Source organism: Pseudopipra pipra, chromosome 7 (assembly GCF_036250125.1).
Source record: "Pseudopipra pipra isolate bDixPip1 chromosome 7, bDixPip1.hap1, whole genome shotgun sequence".
Taxonomy (NCBI): domain Eukaryota; kingdom Metazoa; phylum Chordata; class Aves; order Passeriformes; family Pipridae; genus Pseudopipra; species Pseudopipra pipra.
Genome location: NC_087555.1, coordinates 158444 through 175871, shown reverse-complemented (window position 1 = coordinate 175871; position 17428 = coordinate 158444). Strand labels below are relative to the sequence as shown.

The 17428-nt window shown below is 53.6% G+C and overlaps 2 protein-coding genes across 6 annotated transcripts in view; both read left to right on the top strand.

Annotated features, from left to right (window-relative positions):
* The window catches only part of SLX9 (SLX9 ribosome biogenesis factor), a 56099-nt gene extending 40021 nt beyond the window's left edge, over positions 1–16078 (top strand). Inside the window, exons 5-7 of one of the 5 annotated variants that reach the window (XR_010431781.1) lie at positions 1096–1161; positions 4692–5345; positions 15244–16078. Coding sequence is in view for 4 of the 5 variants with exons in the window: in XM_064660120.1 (XP_064516190.1) it covers positions 1096–1161; positions 2517–2643 (193 nt within the window). In the remaining variant the exon portion in view is untranslated. Of the gene's footprint in view, positions 1–1095; positions 1162–2516; positions 3152–4691; positions 5346–15243 lie in introns of those variants that run through there. The other 4 variants (XM_064660122.1, XM_064660120.1, XM_064660123.1 and 1 more) reach the window with 4 other exon arrangements.
* Positions 16079–16646: 568 nt separating this feature from the next.
* The window catches only part of ADARB1 (adenosine deaminase RNA specific B1), a 70342-nt gene continuing 69560 nt past the window's right edge, over positions 16647–17428 (top strand). Inside the window, exon 1 of the mRNA XM_064660109.1 lies at positions 16647–16744. The gene's annotated coding sequence lies outside the window, so the exon portion shown is untranslated. The remainder of the gene's footprint in view (positions 16745–17428) is intronic.

Here is a 17428-nt window from a genome sequence, read left to right as displayed (position 1 = left end):
GTCTTGAAGAGAAGGCAAGGAACTGTTGTGTTTCCTAACCTTTGGGGCAGATCTGGTGAGGAAGGTTCTAGCTCCCAGCACCCACCAGTATGGGAAGATTCCTCCTTGAGGAATCTGCCCCAACAGAGGGGTAAGAGGCAGACCCTCTTCCTCCCCCTTGGGCTGTTGCTGGGGCTCAGCCTCGGGGCAAATAGGAGAGGAGCTACCCCATGGAGACAGACCCACTTCCCAACTTGTTTCTCCTATTAACTTTTATATCTGTCTAGTGCTGAAGAATGGAAGTTTCTTCTCCTTTCCTTAATGTCCAGTTCTACCAGCAGCTCCCCTTATGCACTTCAAGTCCCAAAAGCAATCGCTGCCCTTCCTGTGTGTCCCTTGCTGGGGCTCAGCACTGCCTTTGTGGTAAATCTCTGCTGCTGCTTGGCATCGGGCACTGTGTGGGATGGGATTACACCTCTGGTCTCCTTGGACTTTGCCCAGGAGTCAGGAGTGGGTTACAGAAAGTGCAGATCCATACCTGCTGCTGTGCCTCCGCTGCGCACAGTGCACCATCCTGCATTCCAACACATTGTATCCCAGTGGTCCCACTGCGGGATCCAGAGCAGGGCTGGCAGTATCCCATGGATGCTTCTTGCTGAGTGTACATAGCACTGTCTGTAAGGGATGGCTGCCGAGGCTGGGGCTCTGCAGTGTCAGTAGGGAATGTGAGCCGTGCAGAGGTGACACGTGTGGCAGTGAGAGGAAGTTCAATGGAATCTTTTCTCTAAGCAACAGGATCGGTTTGACCTGGAGGTCAGTGATAAGCAGAAAGTGATCCGGGCATGGACAGCTAATGACCAGTTCTGGAACTAAGCGATCCGGTTTTTCTGCAATGCCTCCTGCTCTGTCAGTCTGTGCCAGAAGGAGTTTGCATTTCCATGCAGTGCCTGGCTGTGAAATAACTGCCTTTCAGGACAATTTCCATGCAGGACGATTACCTGTCCTCTCTGGGAAGGCAGATGCAGAATTCCTGGACTGCTTCCGTCTCCGCAGCCATTTCTAAATTGCTGCTCTTCTCTAACACTCGCTCACTTGTTTTGTTTCTTCTCTCCACAGCCATATAGCAAAGGCAGAACCATCAGACTTCTGTCTGATGAAACAAGCTCAGAAACATCGGCTCCTGTAAGTACCCAGTTACCAGTGTCCAGTCCTTGCTGAGCCTTACAGAATGGCTGAGACTGGAAAAGACCCCTGGGGGTCATTGGAAGGGACCCCTGGTCCAACCAGCAGGGTCACCTAGAACTGGTTGCTCAGGACCATGTCCACATGGCTTTTGAATATCAACAAGGATGGAGAGTTTAAATGCTTTTGAATGATTCCTGGGCTTAGTCTGGCAACTCCTTATTCCTCTGTGTAATCTGTTGGATAGTTTATACTGCCACTAGGCATCAAGAACTTCATTTTCACTCAGCACAGCTCTCTTGGGGCTAGGCACTGTGATCTGGCAGTGTTTGCTTTCATGTTTCCAGGATTTCTGTCAGTTCTGAGCCATTCAACTTCAAACTGAGGCTGAACAGTCAGGCTACAGATCTCCAGCACACTCCATGAATACCCTTCTCTGTCAGAAATTGGCCACTGTTGGTGCTGGGATGCCTTCCTTGCTCAGTTCTGCCTTTCTTTACTTTTTAGCGGTCTGGGAAATCTGTGCTTCTTGGGAGGGAAATAGCTTGGAGTAAGGTCTTGAGGTTTGTTTCCCAGGATATTAGTTAGGGTAGGAGGTTCCCTACGACTCACCATATTGCCCCATCTGCCACAACCCAAGCTTCAGATTTGGCTCCTCTCTTCCCTCTGCCAGGGGCAGGGCTGGCATTGAAGGGAAGGCAACTACTTGGGAGTTGAATGCCAACAACTGTGTGTCTGGCAAGCATGTGGAGAGCCTGGCAGCCTGAGGGAGATGGGGATGCTGCAATGGATGTGGCTGTGTGAAAACTCACAGGTTTTCTTTTACACTCCTACTCTGTTCTTGTTTTTCCCTGGGTGCTTGCTTTTTAAGACAAGACCATTTCCACAGCAAGCAGCTGCTCTTCCCATGGCATCTAACTAGTGTTGCACATAGGATTACCAAGCCTTTCAGCAATGAAAGTCAGTAGATGAGCTCTCAGAAGAGAATCTGATTTTGTGCTGGTGCAGTCTGAAGTAATTTTCATTCCTGGTGATTTACCAGATACCCACAGTCCCTTGATCTACTAGGGAAAAGTTCTGAAATAACCATTTCCAAGTGATGCTGGGCACTAACAAGATTGTTTCTGTCTCTGTGGCATGAGATCAAGCCTCTGGCTCCCATGAAGCTGGCAGCAATTTGAGCTTTGCCCTTGGCTAAATTAGGTTTATTTCTTGCACTGTCTCTTTCTGAGATTTACACCCAGGATCACTCTGTCTCGACAGAAATCCACTGCTTTATGAGTTTGGTCCTTATCTGCTCAGTTTCTTTTGTGTGAGGCACTTAGAGAATTTGGGTGTTGTTTTTCTTTCCTCAGAGAGAAGGAAGTGGCTCGGTTTCATGAGGTTATCACCGATCCCAAGTACAGAGCCAACCCCCTCCTGGCCATCAGCAACCACCTCTCCAAGAGGCTGAGGCTGGGGGAAGAAGGGAATCCCCTCTAGAGTGCCAGCTGGGACCAGAGCAGCGCACCAGGGTGCAAAGTCTCTGGGCTGTGAAGGAGCACATCTCTGACATGACCTCTCAACTACTTCGGTCCTTGGAAGCAGTTCAGCAGATAATTAAATCCAACAGCCCTGGTTTCTGTCTGCAAGAATAACACAGCTCTCTCCTGATAGGGGCAGCTGCCTCTTTGCAGGCAGTCTGCATGGAGCAGGGTGTTCTGTGGGATCTTTGTACAGGCATTAATCTCCCTGCAAAGTGTCTTGATACATTTGCTCTTCTTGTGAGCAGGCACAATTTCTGAAATTGTGCCAATGGCCATGCATCTGTTTTCTGTCGTTTCCCTCCCCTTCCTGACAACTCTGAAAAGAGATTCCCAAGTGCTGTGTTGGAATGGGTCAGGACTCCAAGCCCAGGAGACTGTTGGAGATCTGTCAGGATGAATGCTGCTGTTCACAGACATTGTTTTATGTGAGAAATTTAGCTTTGGAATAAACACACTTTCATACAGCACTGAGTTTGGCTCCTGTTTTGGTAAATAGGAATTGAAATATGAGCTTATTTCCATCGCTGGAAAAACGACTTAAAACAATTGTTTTTTCCTTGTGCACAGTGAATCAAGAGACTGCTACTGCCTCACGCAACACAAGCAGTGAGAAATCTCTGCGGATCATGTCTACCTCATGGACTTCCCTTCTCTTGGCCTTAAAAGCATGTGCTTCCCATGGGTGATGCTCCCCCCTTTTGGCCTTTCTGTTCCCTGTTTGGCCTGCCCTATAGGAAGTGTCCCAAAATGTGTCCTGCCTGCAGGCTGTGAACTTCAGCTGGTCACTTGCATGTCTGGGGCTGGGAACCTCTGCAGTGGGGGAAGGCCTTTCCTTCCTCCAGACACCAGTGTTCACAAAACCCTAGGGAATTTTCATGGGGCACAGCTGAAGGCAGGGCCATCCCCTGCTGGAGATGATCCCAGTTTGGCACACAAAAATATCAGTGCTGTCTCTTGAACATAAAAAAAAGTTTACTGATGCTTCTTAACTTTGGGAAAGCAACCTGCTGCAACTGACTCTGACCCAAGTTAATGCCTAAAACCACCTGCAATGGGGGTGGCTGGCACCTTGATCATACCTATCTCCTGCCACACTGGTAGTACTGCTGTTTTTCTCTCTTTAAGCTGGACTGTTGAACAAAGGCAGTTTGCCTGATGCCACTTGGCTCTGGCAGTGCAGACACTGTCACTGATGCTGCCTGTTAGAGAAATGTCACCATGACAGCCCTGCTCCCCCAGGGCCTGGCGGGAGCTTCCTGCTGGCAGAGGGCACGGAGAGATGCTGACTGTGTCCTGTCCTCCAGCCTGTTGCTTTCGGGCTGGCTGGCCCCAGCTGCAGCCATCCTTGTGCTTAAATGAGGAGAAGGTGGGAGATGAAGAAGGTGAAGACATCCAAGAATTGAGATTGTTCAGCCTGGAGAAGAGAGGGCTCTGAGGAGACCTTAGAGCCCTCCCCTCTGCCATTACCTAAAGGGTCTCCAAGAGAGCTGGAGAGAGACTTTGGACAAGGGCCTGGAGTGACCAGACAAGTGGGAATGGCTTCCCACTGCCAGAGGGCAGGGTTAGATGGGATACTGGGAAGAAATTCTTCCCTGTGAGGGTGGGGAGGCCCTGGCACAGGTTGCCCAGAGAAGCTGTGGCTGCTCCATCCCTGGAAGTGTCCAAGGCCAGGTTGGATGGGGCTTGGAGCAACCTGGGCAAGTGGAAGGTGTCCCTGCCCATGGCAGGGAGTTGGAACAAGATGGTCTTTAAGGTTCTTCCCAACCCAAACCATTGTATAATTCTCTTATTCCATGATTCTAAGTACAGAGGAGGATGAAGGCTGCTCCTCTTATTAGTGAACTGGGCTCTCAAGTGGATAGAGAAGTGTGTGTGCAGGGCAGGAGGCACAGGAGGCAGCTGGCATGGCACGTTCTTCCCAGGAACTAGTCCCTAGGGAAAAAAAGTGAATCTGAAAGGCCATCAATCCCTGCCTTCCCAAGCTACTTAGTTTTCTTTTTGCAGGTGGTTCCAAGTAACCGAAGAATTGGAGCAATGCTTGGATGGCCTGGATTGAAATGTTAAGGAAAATCCTCAGCTGGCAGCAGGGCTGGTTATAGCTATGTGCTAGGGTAGGTTTTGCTGTGGGTCATGTGCCAAGAGATAGCCTTCTACCTTGTTGTAGTTTAGGAATGGTACTCCCCAATTCAGTGCCCCCACAGAGACTCTCCCAAAGCAGACACTGCTCTCTCGCTCTCCCTTTCCCTCCCCTTTCCCACTCTGGCGGGGTGGAGTTGAGACTTGGAGGACAAAAGGTGAAGATCTCAGAAACTTCCTCTGCCGTGTTCCCCCGTAGGGTGATGTCATGGATGTGCTCTTAAGTGTTCTGGAGCCTCATCCTTCTCCAGTGCAGTCTGGAGCAGTCCATGGTAAATAGTGGGGCTGTGTTTCCATCCTTGAGGCAGTCAGTTCCAGGTGTACTGCACACCTCTCCACGTGAAAGCAAACTGTGGCCTACATTCTGCTGCCAAAGGAATGGAGAAAAACACATTAACAATATCGATGGTGGCACCACTTGGCTGCCCTGGACTCCAGTCCGTACCATCTGGTCTGTCCATCAGTACCTGTTGTTCTACAACCTCAGCAGTCCCACAGCAGAAGGATCCTCTGAGAAACCAGGTGAGGTATTCTGCTGTCTGATTTCCTGTCTCCACAGCAGCTATCCCAAAAGCCTTCTGTGTCCTTGAAATACCCTCTCCTGGGAGTATATGCCAAGGATACACGGGGCCTCTGGGCCAGTCACAAGGGGGTATTTCTGCCCTTTGTTCCTGGTCAGGCTCACTTCAGCTTCCAGAACAGTCAGCTGCTGGGATCCCCCTGTCAGCCCAAAAATAGAGATGGATTCTGCCCCTACATATCTTGATGGCCTCAGGGTACATTGTGCTCTGGCATAAACTAAAGCCTTATACTCCTATGGGTCCAATGTGCCATCAGATCCACACAGTCCAAAAATCCACTCGTGACTACCCACCCTTTCTAAGAGCCCCTGCTGTTTGGGGCTGGAAAGGAGATTTCTGTGTACAAAACCAGCTCCAAGCACTTTGGAGCCCCAAAAAGTATTGCTGGGGTGAAGGGCTCTGTGTGTGTAGCTCTTTCCAGGACAGCAGCAAGGCAGGGGCTGTCCCCACCTCTCAGGCTATGCATGAACTTCCCAGCACACGAACTGGTTACAGCCAGAGCTGTTCACTGGAAATTTGGGCACCAGTAGTGCAGACATCCAGCACTTTTCCCCTGCTCACCCTGCTCGCTTGGTCCCATCCTTTCCCTTCAAACGACTGGGTGCCAGCAGAGCTGAAGCCTCACTCTCTGGGAAGTGAAGGGGTGGCTGACCAGGCAGAGGTGTTGAGCAGGGTGACCCCCCTCTGTGCTGCGTGACAGCTGTACCCAGGTGGAGGTGTTGAGCCATGTGACCCCCCTTGGTACCTCCTGTAGCTGTGCTAGTGGCCCTTCATCTGCTTGCACAGCATCACTTCACCTCGAATGGGCCACTTGGCTGTGTGTGCAGCTCTTAGCCTGCTGTTTGAAAATGTTGGTCCCCTGGTAATTTAGCAGTAGTTAAACATGTGAGTGTTTAGAACTCCAGTTCACAGCCTGCTGCTGCAGGCATCTCCTGCCCCCGCCATCCGAGCAGTTGAGCAAAGGACTTAAAATCTGCCAGGAAACAGGCGTCTGAGACACAGAGTCGCCTTCGCAGTTGGCATGTTTTCAGGATGATAAAAGCTTTCACGCCTTTTTTTTTCTTTCTTTCTTTTTTAAGATAGCAGAGTGGGGAAAAAAATAGCTTCCAAGCTGTAAGGAGTAGTTGTGCCAGAGGGGAGGGCGGGGGCCCAACCCGGCAGCTCTAGGCTTGGCAAGAAGTGAGTAAGCAGCAAATGCGCAACAGCTCGGGACTGGAGAAATTTGGGACTACTTTTCTGAGCTGCTTGCTTCCTTGTTGGTGATTTCGCCTTTGAAGGCTGTTCGGAGAACTGTGTCTGAGAGGAGCCTGGGTATCCTGTCCATCTGGTGGTACCGGCGGATATTTTCAGCTGCACACAAAGTGGTGGGTGGAAGGGGATTCTCCCTTTCCAGCAGCCAGTGTCTTTGGTGTGCGGGTTGCAAAGGGATAATTTTTAATAGCAGCTCTTACTCCTTCCATGTTTCTTCCCAGTACCAGTGATGGCCCCTCGCAGTTGGTTCCTGCTGGAGCAAGGGTTGCATCAGGGCAGCAGCACAGCTCAGAAAAGCACAGTGAGTCACACAGAGCTGGTCCCAGCCCTTCATCTAACCCAAGGAAGTCCCTGGTGTGAGCATGGAGCCTCCCTCCTCCTTCCTTCCACTGGCTGGCTTGTCTGCCCTAGAAAGTTTTCCTTACAGACCTTGTACAAGCAAGCACCCCCATCCTCTTGGCCCGTGGAGACTGTGACTTATGCTGCGTAGAGAGACCTTCTGCTCATGCTCCGGGTGTAGCCATGAGCTGCATTGTGCCCATGGCTTCCTTTTTTGCCTGGAGCTAAGCATCTGTGATGGCTTTTTCCAGCATAACCCCAGTCAACTCCAGCACTGAGGCACATGCTGGTGCTGTGGGTAGTGGCAGAGTGGAGCTGGCTGCCTCCAAGGCTGCCAGGGAAAGCTTGTGGAGGCTGGGGTCAGGCAGGAGAGCCTGGATAGCTCCTGCCAGCTGCTGGCTGGGTGCAGTGGAGCTGGGGGGCTACCATGGCTTCCTTGAGATGACTCCCAGGTTCTCCTCTCCATCAGCTGGCAGCAGACCCTGGGTCATGCCATGGTCTGGTGCAACTCCAGCCCTCAGCTACACTTCTTACCTTGTACTTAATGAGACAGTGGCAGCTGGTGAGGAGCAGTGGGACTGTTGGGAACACTGGGTCTCTGCTGCAGTATGGTTGCTCTCCTCAGCTCCCTGGCCAGGGCACACTGGCACTGACTCCCTTCCCATGCATATCTTCACCACAGCCACGGGTCAGTCTGAGCTTTGAACCTCTGTGAGTCACCTGGGGATGCATCTGTAGGTTTGCTGTCTGGTGGGGGAGGAGGTGTCTCCCAGCTCACAAAAAAGGACTTGCACTCCTCATCCTTCCCTAACTTCCCACGTCACCAGTCATACCCCAGCCCACAGGAACGTCTGCCTGGGACCCAGCTGGTCGTGACTCAGCCTGGCCACGGCTGTCCTTGCAGCAGCCCAGCTCCTGGTCACCTCCTTGTGAGCTGGAGCGCCTGTCTGGCTGTGCCGTGTACGGGGCAGGGTGACGTGTGGAGGTGGAGCCCCCAGGCCATGAAGAAGCCCTGTTTTCTCCTTTGAATAGTAGTGCTGAACTTCCCTCCTCCATCCCTGCCCCTGCATGCTCTGCCCAGGGCAGCTTGCCAGGGAGGTGGCTGCGGGTGCCAGCAGGCACCACGATGATGGTCGTCAACAGTCCCAGCACAGGCAGTGTGGCTGGTCCAGCACCCAGGGAGCTCCAGGGAGTTCAACCTCCAGTGACTCCTGCTCCTTCTGGCCCTGAATGTGGCTGGCAGAGCAGAGACCTGGCACTTCTGACCTGCTGCCACTCTTGCATGTTCCAGTATGTGCAGTGAGCCCTTTCCCTGTGTGGGGTTATTTCTCCCCTCCCCTGATGCCTTCTTCCCTGGCTAATCCTTACGTTTCCCACCCTTTATGAAGCCACTTGCATGCTCGTACCTGTTTCTTTTGCCCTTTATTTACAGCACAGGTACCTCTGAAACCAACCCATGGTGGGTTCCTGCAGGAGCAGTCTCAGGGAACCTGAATGCAGGAAACCTGCATGCAAATTCAAGCTGTGTGATGGTTTTGGAAGCAGATGAGATTGGCACCAGCAGCTCCTTTCATCCAGGTGTTGCACAAGAGAGGGGTGAGGTGAATCACCTGACCCAGCCTTTGCCTCTGAGCACAATTTGTCCCTGCCCGGAATCATGGGTTTCACTATGGCCTTTTTGCCTTTGTTGGCTTCTCTGGCCTTGGTGGCCATCCTGCTTTCACATTGCTGTGTCCTGGCCTTTTCAGAGCACTCAGGGAGGTGCAGGATGCATCAGACCCTCCCTTGGGAGATGCAGTCCTACTCCTGCTCTTCACTTCCTGACCTTTCACCAGTTACTAATCCCAGGAGGGCTCTCCCTCTTATGCCGTGGCAGCTCAGTTTCTTTAAGAGCTTTTGGGTATTCTTTAAGTGCTTAAGAGCATTGCCACATGCCATTTTGAAATCCCCATAAAGCTTGGTTAATTGGATCACCCTTGTCTCCATACTCACCGTTTCCTTGCAAGGGAAGATCATGCCCTGCCTGCTGACTCTTCCCTATGTGATAACTATCCGAGATCTGCTGATTCTGCTCTGAACCATGGTTACTTCAGTGTGAGGCATTAAACCTGGCTTTGTGTTTTTAGTTTGATGAGCAATTTAATCCTGTTCAGACATTTTCCCTGGGAAAGGCAGCAATGTGTGGCTCTGTGGTTTCTCTCCCCCCAGTCTTGATGCCTCATTGGGTGCTCCAGAAACCCAAACTGGGACCGGAGTCAGGAGTGACGTTGCTGACAGGGCTCTATCAGCTGAACAGTGGGATGAGGATTTTTGTGGTGGCTTTTTCCCTTAGCCAATTCAATTGTTTCCTTATGAGGAAGCTGTTAAATAGTGCAGGCAAAACACAGTGCCTCGCCAGCAGCATTGTTAAGACTTAGACCTTTGCATGCGAATGCTCTGAGATTTTCCAGGTTGCTTGATTCCAAGCAGGGTGCATAAAATATCATCTAAGGGCTTCTCTCTGCTTTAACGATTGGTTTTTCCATGCCAGACAGGCTGAGTTGGTGACCCTGTGTGAACTCAGTGTCATTTGCACATGAACTGCTCCCATTAGCACACAGGTCTGGCTGTGTCTGCTCATTGTGGCTCCTCATCCCAAACATCTGGGGAGCCAAAGTTGTCCCTGAGGGCACTACCCCAGGGCAGTGAGGAGTGGGATCTGGACCCCTTGCTTAGTATTCATAAAGTGAGGATTTCTGTGGTTTAATCTAGTGCAGGTTCTCTTTGACACTGAGTGACCTGGGGGACAGGGAGTGAGATGTCACAGGGCTGGTGGGGACCACAGCAGGGTGGCAGGGTCTCTGGTGCCATAGCAGGTCTGCTCAACGAGTGTGTAGGATGCAGTTTGCTGTGCAGGATTGTTGACAGTGGCATGCGACACATTGTTCACTTTATGCTCCCTGGACTTGATTTCAGTGACATAAATAGAAAAGGAAGCTAAAACAAAGAAATATCCCAAACAGGAAGGTGCTGGAAAGGGAGCAAATGTCAGGCCCCGAGCAGGTGAAGGCACATGATGCCAGGATATCCTCCCAAGGGAAGGAGATGGAGGAAGAGATAATCACCCTGGCCCAGGCAACCCTTTGTTCCACACTCAGCCAGCCTGGGAGGATGGACAGACAGACACCAGAAGGGGCCAGGAGGACAGACTGTTCTCAGCTGAACACTTCATCTGTATTTAAAGTGTGGTTTGTCTGGCTTTAGCCAGTCCCAGCTGTTTGAGGGACTGAGGGACAGAAGCCAACACATGTGAGGGGAGAGGCAAGAAGAGTGGCTTCCTTGTGGGATGCTTCTGCTCCTGGCCCCCTGATCTCCACAGGCTCTGCGGCTGGGCAGGGAGGAGGGGGCTGCTCAGAGCCCTGCAGTGGGATAGGGCCACAGGGGGATCAGTGCCTCCCACAGCATGCCAGGGCTGCAAGCCCAGACACTGTCTGATGGGTTTATGAATGCACCCGCGGTGCCACGGGCCGGAGCCATGCCGGCGGCTCCGGGCTCCAGGCTGGAAGCAGTGTTGGTGTGCCAGGCAGAGGGGACGTGGCTGTGTTTACAGCTGTTTTGGATACGTCTCATCTGAACACATATACAGCTGTCCTGGATACATGTAATCACTGCTCACCAACATGGTGGTTAATCTAAACACCTTCCACTTCACTGGGTAAAACAACCACTGCCTGCCGCACGAACCCGTTTGCTTTGGGAGCAGGGAGGTGTTGCTGTGGGAAGACACTTAGCTCTTACAAATCTGTTGATGTTCCTCCACCCGCCTTCTGGTCCTCTGTGTAAAGGCAGAGCTCGTGCTGCTTTCAGGGGTCCCATGCCCACAGTGCCTGATGTTGGCGGCGGGCTCCGAGTGAACACTTGGGGTGCTCGTCATTGCTTAGTGTGCAGTGCAGTGTATCAGAGAAGCAGGGGATGCTGCAGGCACCTGGGGTGAGCTCTGGATGCTGCTACTGATGGTGACCAGCCTAATAGAAGTGGCAAACCAGTTCAAGCAGTCCTTTTTCACACATTTTTCCCTTTTCCCAAAAATCTTGGGATTTTTAAGTCCTTGTACTTGAATGGCACTTGCTGGATCTTGCTTCCAGTTTTCCCTCCTCCTAATTCCCAATGTTAAGTTTGCTTTTTTTGTTGTTTTGACCTCTCCTTGTCCCAGCTCCACAGAAGGTCAGCTCGGTCTGTCTCTGTGCCAAAGCCTCGCAGCTGAGCAGTAACAGCCAAGCCTACACTGCATTTCATCTGCCATGATCAGAACTTCCTTAGGTGCTCATGGTTTAAAAATTGGCCTTGTGTTGGTCACTGAGCAGGTTGGTTCATGATCTGTTGTTGGGCACTCCTGAGACTGTCCCCAGGGCAGTCCTGCGCTTTGGCTTCTGGTCCTGCCTGCCCACTGTGACCCAAGGGGGTCACTTTTCCATGTGTGGCACCACACAGCCACATGCCCACAGCCACCCAGCTGGCAAAGGGGGAGCCAGAGCCAGCTCCACCCTTCCTCCACCCTGTCCCACAAGTGGGATGAGAAGACAGGAGCATTGCTAAAGTGCCTTGAATCGTGTGCTGGCCTTAGAAATTCATGTTGCAGACCATCTGCAAAGCAGTTAAATCTTTGATTAGGCAGCTGTGCTCCCCAGTTGTCCTCCAGCAGGCAGCCACCGCCCCAGTGAGGATGCCATTGTCCTTCCATGGGACAGCCAGCTTGCCACTCTGCAAGGAATGGGTTAAACATCCTCCCTCCTTCTCTTTGCAGCATGGCTTTGGAAGCAGGTTCCCTTGGCTTGGCAGCTGCTCCACCGAGGATCATATGGCAACAGCAGGGAGAAACTACCAAGCTTGGATCTGCTGTCAGGGTTTTTCAGGGATGCAGCTTCTGTGGGGTTGGTGGCACAGAATGGTGGAGGAGGTGATGTGTCTGGCAGTGCATCCACCTCATCCTCAGGTGAGGTCAAGGAATCTGAAAGTAGATCTGGATAAACTGGCATCTTAGATCTAAGGTGCGGCTGCAGTGTGGAGGGTGTGGGATGGGAATTCTATATTGCAAGAGCTGTGCACCAGAATGGCAGGGCCAGCAGACAGGGATATGTTCAGCACCTGCCCTGAAGGCTGTTGGGATGCCAAAACAGGAGTGTGTCACTTTGGACTCTGCTCTGTAGGTCAGAGCTCACAGGCAAAATGCCTGCAGAAGATGCCAGTGTGTGATGCAGAGGGCACATGCAGACAGAGCCACTAAACAGCAGCAGGAGGTTCCAGCTGGTGGTCATGGGCACGGCAGCAAGGCAAGGTTTCAAGAAAATTCCCTGAAATCACAGGCAACGCTTCTGGGAAGAGTTGGTCATTTCTGAAATCTGTGGCTCTGGCAAGCCCACAGTCATCTCAGCTCCTGAAACTCCTGAAACTCCCTGTCCCTGTCCCACAGGGATGTCCAGTGTTGCACCAGCCTTGCTGGTGACACTGGCTGGCACATCAGCCATGGCTGGGGAATGCTGAGGGAGCACCACCAGCCTGTGCAGGAGCCTTATACTGGGCACAGCCCCACACCCACCGGTGTTAACTGAGCCCTGAGCCATATCCTGGGGTGAGGGGACTCTAAGGAGCAAGGCCAATTTGCAAATCATGTTGCCCTGAGGTGGAAGATCACTTCAGAGTGTGGCAATTGTGAAGCTGCTTTTGGCTTGTGGTGGTTTTGTGTGAGCGACAGCCTAGTATTTCCAATTTCCCAGGACTTTGATGAAAAAGTCATTGTTAAAAAGCCATTCATTTATTAAAATAAGTTTACAAAAAACAAACCAAGCCAAAAAAAATCAAACTAACAAAAAAAACCCTCACACAACAAGGTCTGGATGCTTTGGGAAAATGTGAGGTCTCATAAACATCAGCAACTGTGTCACAGTGGTGCAGCTCAGCAAAGGCAGTGCTATTTGGGGAGGGGCCCCTTTCATCCCACAGTGGCAGGGAACCAAGCTGATCCATGGTGGAATTGGGCTGGCCATCCAGCAGGATGAGGAGTCTGGGAACACATTGTGCCTCCCACCCCGCCCTCACCCCTGCACCATTTCACAGAATCACAGTGGGTCAGGTTGGAAGGGACCACAGAGGATCGTCTGGTCCAACCTCCCTCCTCAAGCAGGATTGTCCCAGAGCATGTGGCACAGAGCATGTGTGACCGGTTTGCATCCGGTCAGTTCTGGAATATCTCCAGTGAGGCAGATTCCACACATACTCTGGGCAATCTGTGCCAGTGCTCGGTCACTGCACAGGGAAGAAGTTCTTCCTCGTGTTCAGGTGGAACTTCCAGGGCATCAGTTTCTGCCCATCACCTCTTGTCGTGTTGGTTGGCACCACCAAGAAGAGCCCGGCTCCATCTTCTTGGCACCCCCTCTTTAGATACTTATAGACATGGATGAGGTCCCCTCTCAGTCGTCTCTTCTCGAGGCTGAAAAGGCCCAGCTCCTTCAAAAGAGAGATGCTCCAGTCCCTTGATTAACTCTGTTAGCTCTCCACTGGACCTGCTCCAGGAGCTTCATGTCTCTCTTGTACTGAGGAGCCCAGAACTGGACACAGCACTCCAGATGTGGCCTCCCCAGGGCTGAGTAGAGGGGCAGGATCACCTCCCTCGACCTGCTGGCAATGTTCTTTCCCAGCGTGAGCCCTCATGGGGGCCCTGGGGGTGATTTTCCTCCCTCCGGTGGAGGGCTGGAGCTGGACAGAGCAGCCCTCCTTGTCCTTGGACTCCAGAGGGGCTAAAGGGGACATCCCTGGGTGCATTTCTGTCTGTCCAGGGGTGTACATCCAGATGTCCTTGGGGGGACCAGCTGTCCCTGGGCCAGCACCTCCTCAGCCTCTTCCAGCCCAGTGGAGGAGCACTTGCTCCTCGTCAGTCATTAGTTCTCAGCCTTGCCCCCCTGCTCCTGCCCCAGCAGTGATTTCCCCAACATCCTAATGGGACACAACTGCTGTGGCCCATGAGACAGAGGTGGAACTGAGGAACATGGTTTTGTCCTTGCTGGCTTCACTGCTAGTCCTAAAGTAGGGGAAAGAATGTAGCAGTTAGTGTTAAATTCCTTGAGCTGAAAATAAAATAGGGTAAGGAAATGCAGACAGGCATTCCCGGAGGTGAAGGTTTCACCAGCCAAGAGCAGCCTGCCCACAGGCACTGCTGCTCCCAGGCGGGGCAGAGGCAAAGGGTTGCATCTGAGAGAAGGAAGTGCAAAAATGGATTGTTGTTTCCAGCACTGGCTTTTGTGCTGCTCCTGTTTGCCTCCCTATGGACGCCTGCACGGATCCATACCCCACCCAGAACAAAGAGAGAAGGAAGAAGCCACATGTGAGCAGAACAGCTGCTCAGTGCTGCACCTGGAGCCCATGCTGGGCATAGAAGGGATGTGGTAATGTGGATGTCACCATCCAAACAGTCTGGAGAAATGGGTGAGAAAGTAGAGTTCTCAGCACGAAGTTTTCATAATACCAAGGTGGTTGGTGCAGCAGCACATATCCAGGACCAGAGGAAATGGCCTCAAGCTGTACCAGGGGAGGTTTAGATTGGATATTGGGAAAAATTTCTCCACTGAAAGGGTGGTTGGGTAACCTCAAAGGGACAGATACCTGGGAAATAACATTTCTCCTTGACTAGTTGTAGATGTCTGTGGTCAGCTGTGGCCAGGAATGAGACTTTGGGACATTTTCTGCTATGAAGTGCAGAGAGGAGTGATACCGTGCTGCAGGTCTGAAAAATCATGAAAACTGGGAAGAGCAAGGCCAGTGCTGCATTCTGCTGTGTTCTGCAGCATCCCATGGGCTTAGCTTGGTTCAGGATCTGCAGATGTCTTTAAACTGCAATGATCTGCAATGGTTTTAAACTGAGAGTAGGTTTAGATTGGATATTGGGAAGAAATTCTTGGCTGTGAGGGTGGTTAGGCCCTGGCACAGATTACCCAGAGAAGCTGTGGCTGCCCCATCCCTGGATGTGTTCAAGGTAAGGTTGGACGGGGTTTGGTCTAATGGAAGGTGTCCCTGCTCATGGCAGGGGGTTGGACAAAGGCTTTAAGGTCAGTTCCAACCCAAACCATTCTGGGATTCTGTGATTCTTTGTCAAGAGCAAAATGCAAGTCATTGCTCAGAAACCTGCTCCCCAAGTGGCCATGTGCTCTAAGCCTGCTGTCACAAAGAGACCGTGTGAGAGCCAAGTTTTAAAGTAATTATTTAATCGTGTTCTTCAGGAGGCTGAAGCCATAATGCACACAGAGAGCCGTGGTAGAAGCACTGATGAACTTGGCTGGTGGTGTTTGGGTGGAGATCACTGTTCTAGTTTCAGGAGCTGGAACCACTTTATCACCACGTGGCTATAACCAAAAGTGTGTATTCTACAACCTCTGTGTCATTTCTGAGGGACTCTTAATAATGGATCATTTGCTGAAGCTGCCCAGGGCACACCTGATACCTGAGGCTACAAGCTGGGTGTTAAAGAACCCTGTGAGGAGTGTTTCTTTGTCTTCAAACCCATGACTCAGCTGTGATAACTCCCCTCCAGGAGGCATCAGCACCTTCACCTCCAGCCCAAGGGGGCATCTCTGCTAATGGGCCATAGTGGACTGGCATAACAGGCAGCTGCAACAACCTACACCATCAAAGTCTCCAAAAATACCCCACAACTCGCTGAGTTAAATCACCCACTGTGAAACTCCCTGCCCTGGGGGAGGTACTGGACGTTCCCACCTGAACCTGAGCACGTATCTTGGGGTTTTGGGACTTCTGGTACTGCTTGTCAGATCCAGAGGAGGACCAGAGTTCCAACAGACTGTCACTCTTGACAAGACTGTGATCATCACTTCAACAGGACCATCGTCCAGACCAACAGGTTTCTTTTCCTTTTCCTTTGCCCCCGGGGGGGGACCATGTGGAGCTCAGCACAGCGGTGGATGAACACCCTTCTGTTCTTGTCCCAGGGCGTGGGCTTATACATCTGTCTTTGTGGGTTAAAACTAGTTTTCCTGTATCGTTGCATTTATTGTAATTTTTTTTTTTTTTTTAGTAAATTGTAACTCTGACTTGTAATCTCTCGAGTTGGGTTCATTTCCACCGATTTCCTTTTAAACCGGCACAATCACTCACTGCTCCCTAGAAAACAGTTTGGCCTTCTCATCTTGGCATGGCGGGATGGACAGGGACAGGGACATAGACATGGACAGGGACGTGGACAGGGACATTGACAGGGACATCTCATCCAGGATGATGTTGGAACGGCAGAGGCTCAGTCCTCGGGCGCTGCAGCAGGTGCTGGGTATCCCCGGCCCAGCTGAGGAGTTGTCCCCAGCTCTGAGCCCCGCGGAGGCCGGTCCGGCAGCCCTGGGGCTGTCCCCGGGCAGAGGCTGCGGGAGCGGGGGATCCCAGCTGGGCAGGGACTCCCTGAGGGGGATTAATTAATGCCCGCCCCTCGCCCCGCCTCTCCGCGCGCTCGCCCAATCAGAGCCGCCCCCAGAACGGCCAAGCCCCGCCCCCCGCCGCCATCCCCCGCGCTGCGAGAGCGCGCGACCGCCGCCGGCCCCTCCCCGCGCGCGGGGCTCGCGGCGCTGGCGGGCCCGGCGCGGCCTGCACGTCGGCGGCGCGCGCGCGGGGCCGCGGCGGCGGCGGCGCAGCGGGGCCGCCGCGGGGCTCGGCCGGGGCCGCGCATGGCGGAGCGGCGGCGGCGGGGCCCGGGACAGCGGCGCGGCGCCGCGGGAGGTGAGCCGGGGCGGCAGCGGCGGGAGCGCCCCGCGGGACCTGTCCAGGTCCTGACGCGGTGGCAGGTGCCGGCGCCGGTGCCGGTGGCGGCGGGCCCGGGCCGCCCCGCACCTGTTGAGCGCGGCGGGGTCGGGCCGCGGCGAGGGCGCCGGTGCGGGGGCGCAGTGCGGCGCGGAGCGGGGCCCGGCCGGTACCGGCGGCGGGGCGGGGGCGGGCGCCCGGCCGGACTCACCCGGGCAGGGGCCGCGGCGGCGAAGCCATTTTGAGGGGGTAGCGGCGCCGCGGGAAGTTTGGCCCCGGCCGCCCGCCCCGGGGGCTCCTTCCCGGGCGCGGCGCCTTCCCCGGGCGCTCGGGGCCGCGGGGGACCGGGGAACCCGCCGTGCCCGGACCCCGCCGCCGCGGAGGGGTGGTCTGACCGCCCTCCCCTTCCCCCGGTGCCCCCCGGGCCCCCGAGCCCCTCTGGCGGTGCCGGGTCCGGCGCCCCCGGCCCCGCCGCCCGCCCTCTGCAGCGGGAGGCGGCGCGTCCTTGGAGAGCAGCTCGGGCGTGAAACGCGGCTGCACATCCCAGCGCCTTCCCTTCCCGGCTGGATAACCTCCACCCCACCCCCTCCACCACCCCTGAGCCCTTTTTCGTCTGTTGCTGTGGCCCCCGGTGGGTTTTGGTTTTCATGGTTCCTCCGGGAT